The following is a 6,000-nucleotide window of genomic DNA, read 5'->3' as shown; positions in this document are numbered from 1 at the left end:
CCCAAATCAACCCAAGAACAAAAGCAAAATAAAATTCCTGCCAACTATTGTGAGAAGCTTGTGGAAGGATATCTAAAATGTTTGACCCGAGTCATGCAGTTTAAGGGCAATGGTACCAAATACTAGTGAAATGTATTTAAACTTTTGACTTTGAAGAAAGTAATGAATAAAAATTGCCTCAAGAAATCCCTCTCTCATTATTCTGGCATTTAGCAAATCATTGTGGTAATCCTAATTGACCTAAAACAGGAAAAGTTTATTCTAAATTCATGTCAGACAGTGAGAAAAAATGCATAAGTGTCTTTTTATATAGTGTACGTAAACGTCTGTATGTACGTAATGTACGCAAAAAGTACATAAATGCCATTATAGTTAATTAAAATATTTTTGTGTGATATTTTAAGTGCACAATTCCATTCTGTGCTGTTCACGTTCTCATACACAATCACCTTTTTTGTTCCTAGCATCATGCAAGACAGTGAGATGGATCAACCGATGTCGATATCACAGTTCTTACGAGACAGCTACTTGGCTGAGACCCAACATAGACATCACAGACAAAGCTCTGACCGTCCTCATCATGTAGTATATGGCACTCAAAAAGGAAAAGCGGAGGATTCTTTATGCAAGGATGAGTCTCAATTTCCTGATCTTTCTGCCTTCCTGAGCCAGGAGGAACTGAATAAGAGCGTTGACCTTGCCCAAAAATCTTTTGGTCACGAGCCGCAAGAGGATAGGTCAGAAGCATGTCCGCCAAACACCTCTATCCCTGCCCCAATCAACAAAGCCGCTCAAGAAAAAGCGGAGGTCATGCCTGAGAGACATGTTCTCCAGTCAGAAAATAAGCTTAGGAATGTCAAGACTCCCAGGGAACCTGCTCCAGACTTGAAAAAACACATAAAGAACACTTCCTATGGCACAGAGATTCAGTCCAAGAAAGAGTTTCTTAATAAGGCAGCTGACTTCATAGAGGAGCTTTCCTCTCTCTTCAAGGCCAACAGTTCGAAGCGGATTCGGCCTAGGTCTTGCAAAGCACATCGGAGCCGATATCAGAGCAAACATCAAGGTGATGCCGCCTCGTTCCTCCATGATACAGAGGATAGGGAAAGACCTGTTCTGAACAATGAACCGCTGGAGTTCCTTTCACGCGACCAAGTTGCAGAGGAGCTATATAACACAGAGACAGAGGGGCAGGAGCCCGTATTTGAGATAAAGTGTGAAACGTCAGTCTTGACAGAGCCTGAACTCTCAGAGCCAGTGTATGAATCCCCACATTTTATTCAGAAACTCAAAAGCAGAGAGGTCCCAGAGGGCAGCAAGGTTCAGCTGGATTGCATTGTCAGAGGATTCCCAGCTCCAGAAGTTCGGTGAGTTTGTGTATCTGTAGGGATGCATTGTGAACCATGTTAATCTGCTAAATTACAGATAAAGCTGAATTATGTTAAACGAGTAGTTGAAAAATAGTTAGGTATTAGGGATTTGCTTATTTAGTTGCATGAGTTAACATGTAAAACTGTATTACAGTGTGAGTGCATTAGGGGTGTAAGAGAATATCGATACATGGAAGTATTGCGATATTTTGTTTTGCAATATTGTATTGATTCTTAAAAACACAAGGTCAATTTTTAATGAGTTAATTAGTTTAATTTTAGTAATTTACAGGCAAAAATGGGTGGCAGACAGTGGTTCATTTAAAGCTGTGTTAAAACCCTCACAGATAGATATCAGTGTTGTCTTAAAAGGCCACTCTTCTTTTGAGTCTCCGTCACATAGGTCTGTTAGTAACTAGGAGATGAAATACAGTCTCTGTATATGTATTTTACATTTACATTTACATTTACGGCATTTAGCAGACGCTCTTATCCAGAGCGACTTACAAAGTGCTTTGCTATTTATCCAAGAAAGAAACCTTAGCTAGTTAGAATAGACTAATAATTCAAAGATACCTCTAAGCTTAGACATTACTAAACACAATACAATAAGGTGACCATAGTACTCTATTCGCCCAAGTCCTCTCGGAAGAGGTGGGTCTTCAGTCTGCGTTTGAAGACAGCGAGCGACACGGCCATTCGGACACCCAGGGGAAGCTCGTTCCACCACTTTGGTGCCAGGACAGAAAAGAGCCTGGACGCTTGTCTTCCACACTATTTTGTTTCCAAATAGTGTGTTTATAACTGAGAAAATGAATTAAAGAAAAAGCAAGCTAGTAGAAGAGTGCTGAGAATGCAACAATTAACTATAGAGTTAATAAAGCTGTGAAAGCCATTGTACAAATCACACCACTTAACACAACACCCAGGTTTCATATATTGACCAATAACTGTCCAGTTAAGTATTCACATTGTCTTTGCACACATGTTGGGAGAAAGTGATTCTATAGGTGCAAAGGCTTATCTTTTATCAAGACTTTATCTGAAGCCTTTATCAAGAAAAGATGAAAGTTACAACAAATATTAAATGCAAGAATTGTCTACTTAATCGACATCTTGGAAAACAGTATGTCACATTGTTCCCAGTTATTGTTTCACTGTTATTAACAAGCAGATTGAAAATAAGAGATGAATATAATGGATGCATAGACCTACTATGTCCCTGACCAAGAGGAGGCAGATAAGAAAAAGAAAAAAAGAAAATTAATCAATATAAATCGCCAATGCGACAAAAAATTATATGCATTTTTGAGCACAAAATGAAAATTATAATTCTTCATTCTTCATTTTAAGAGGTTTCTAGTTCTAAAAGTTTTAGCTAATACAAACCTTTGGCACAGACATGGCATAGAAACCCTAGGTCTGACCTACTTCAGGTCAGATTTTCTAAACACTTAATGTCAAACGTCTAATTTCTTATTTCTTCAATTTCTATTTGTTTTGCAGTTTTTTTCCTTTCCCTGTGAAATACATTACCAACTCTGTTATCGTGGCCAAAAACATTTGCACTTTTGGAATACTGATTTCTTTCTAAACCAGTGTTTTCTAATTCGCAGCATTTTATGATCATTGCAGTGAGGCCTTATATAGTAGCCCTTGCTCCAATTCCAACTACACATGTAATTTTCTAAATGATGTTTGAATGTGTGAATCTATTTTTAAATGACAAAACACGTAATAAATAATTGTATAAAAATAATATATATTTTTTCTTTTTTTCATTTACAGAATGTTTGGTTTACCTGTATTTATTTTCTTTTCTTCTTTTTTTTTTTTACAGCCATTTGTATATTCCAGATTTTAGTGTAGAATGTTGAAGTATATAGCAGAACACTTACTGTCACTCAAAATGACCACCTACTCAACAGGTCAGCACGAAACAACACTGTTGAGATGTATGCGAGCATATGTTATGTGACAAGTTACATGCACACACAGCTGTCACAATGCACGAGTTTCACAGTCAGCTGAAGTTGTTTCAAATGTAAATTTGCTGGATTTAAAGGTCCTGGAGGACTAGAACAGAGATTTTGAACATATGCTGCAAAAGGTGAATTAGTTCTCTGTTGAAATTTAAGAAGTTCAAGCTTGTGCTGCAATTTTGTTGTTGTTTTTTTTTCATCTATTTTTTAATTAAGGTTTATTGTCAGTCATTCAGTCCCAGAAAAGCAACAGTTGAAATACATAATTGAAAGCTCAGTAATGCCATGATATTCATGCCTTTGGTGAGTGCATGTAAACCTTAAACCTTAACTGTGTAATTCACCAAAAGCTACACTAGTGTCTTCGGATTCATTTCAGTTCAGTTATTACATAAATGATTACATTTCTTTCAGTGATTGATTTTTCATTTAGGTTAGATGTGCAAAAAGTACAGTTTTTCTGCTTAAACAAAACAAGAAGATATGCAAGTAAAATTTCTATATATAGCAGAACATGGTGCAGAACTGGACCTATTAAACACTAATTTAATACAATGCTTGGTATTAAATAAACAACTAAGGATATTTCCTTATTGAGCAGAGATGTTCAGAAGAGTCCAAGACCATTGCGCTGGTAAATGTTAGTGTATGAGCTGTCATACTATATTTAGCTGTGTGTGTGTTTTAGGTATGTGCACTGCTAGCTTTGTTTAGCTTGTGTGGGGGTTCTGGTTGTATGCGCTAAATCTAGTGGGAACGTGGACTCAACAAGTGCAGTTCCTGGGGCATGAACAGGGAGCGAGAGACATTTAATGTGTCTTACTCCATGCAAAAATCTTTTTTTGGAGGGTTTCTAGAGTTGGAGAAACAGATCTTTCTCAGTTTTCCAGAAGGTGAGTTAATATACTCAATGCTCTGCAAAGGACATATTAGGAACTAGCATGTGAGAGTCCAGATAGCCAGAATCTTTGATGATTACAAAGTTGCAGTTGTTGGAGATTAGCCTAAGTAATATCTAATATAAAATGGAAACACGCAGCACTAACAGGTACTGACCGGTTTATTAGGAAGATCATACTAATTCTGCATAGAGCCTCCTATTGCTCCTATTGAGGACAAACTTTCTTGTCCATGTTGGCATGATCGCGTTACACAGTTCCTGCAGATTTATTATGCTCTCAATCTCCCGTTCTACAACATTGGATTTGTGACTGGGAAGGCCAATGAAGGACATTTGAATTGTCATGTTCATGAAACCAGTTCAGGATGACTTTTGCTTTGTGACATGGAGAGACATCATGCTGGAAGTAGCCGTTAGAAGATGGATAAACTGTGGCCACAAAGGGATGCACATTGTCATCAACAATACTATACAATAGTCTTGTTTGTCCTGTCTTCAGCTGTCCAACTTTGGTGATTCTGTGCCTACGGCAGCCTCAGCTTTCTGTTCTTGGCTGACAGAAGTGGAACATGACGTGGTCAAGGTTGGACATGTTGTAAATTCTGAGATGCTGAGTGGTTATATGAGTTACAGTAGCCTTTCTGTCAGCTTCTGTCAGTCTGGATATTCTCCATTGACCTCTCTCATCAAAAAGGCATTTCCGTCTGCAGAGCTACAGCTCACTGGGTATGTTTTCTTTATTACACCATTCTGAGTGGAGAAACCCGAGAGACTGTTGTGCTGAAAATCCCAGGACATCTGACACCGACTATCATGCCACGTTCAGAATCACAGATATCACATTTTATGGATTGCTTTGCTGTTAAATGATTGGCTGATTAGTTAATGGCATGGATGAGTTGGTAGGTCTTCCTAATAAATTGCTTAGTAATTGTACATTCAACATACAGTCATGACCGAAAATATCGCCACCCCTGCACTTATTTCAGAAAATGCACCACGTCTCACTGAAATCGGTTGCATTTACAGCTTCAACACAATGCACCTCTAACTTTGTACAGTACCAAAACTGGTCACACTATAAAATGCGACCAAATAAACCACATTTCATCGTAATACAGATATTTAATTGCATTTTTAATGAATTTTGTGTGAAATTGTTGTTTTAAAAATAAAAGCCATAAAATATAATTAAATATAAATATATTTAATATAGAATATTAAAAGCCGGTCTGCACACAGTATACTACCCTGGTAAAGTAGTTATTGACACAGGTTGGTAATGTATGATTAAGTGTAATGTACTATAGCTGGAGAGTCAGATCAACAACACAAATAGAAAGCAAAAGGTCTAAGCTATCAGGTGCCCAGTTTAAAAGAAAAAAGAAAAGATAATGGCGTGCAGCTGCTATGTCATCTGAGCGTGATTCATAGTAGGAATGACCACAATTGATAGACCATAGCAATAAATTGGGGATTAGGGATCTCCTGATTAGATCAGGCGGATCTGGATCAGGGCCCATCCAGGCATATTTTAATAAATCAGATATCTGCTATTTGATTCCCAATCCAGTTCCGAGTCTTAGTTTTAACCACGGTGTTCAGCGCGTCACCTGCTGTCCTCAGGGCGCCATTAACAGACATTATTGCACAGTCGGCAGCAGTGCGAACGTTCTCAGAAGGTAAATAAAAGAGTTAAGAGTCTGCAGTGTGAAGAGTTAAGAGTTTTACACTGGAACATGAAAAC

General features: G+C 37.8%; 1 protein-coding gene across 1 annotated transcript in view; it reads left to right on the top strand.

Annotated features, from left to right (window-relative positions):
• The first annotated feature begins 468 nt into the window (after positions 1 to 468).
• The window catches only part of mypn (myopalladin), a 29,960-nt gene continuing 24,428 nt past the window's right edge, over positions 469 to 6,000 (top strand). The window contains exon 1 of the mRNA XM_072676797.1: positions 469 to 1,367. Coding sequence (XP_072532898.1) covers positions 469 to 1,367 — 899 coding nt within the window. The remainder of the gene's footprint in view (positions 1,368 to 6,000) is intronic.

Source organism: Salminus brasiliensis, chromosome 4 (assembly GCF_030463535.1).
Source record: "Salminus brasiliensis chromosome 4, fSalBra1.hap2, whole genome shotgun sequence".
NCBI classification, from domain to species: domain Eukaryota; kingdom Metazoa; phylum Chordata; class Actinopteri; order Characiformes; family Bryconidae; genus Salminus; species Salminus brasiliensis.
The sequence above is the reverse complement of the archived record's forward strand: the minus strand, read 5'-3'. Positions and strand labels throughout refer to the sequence as shown.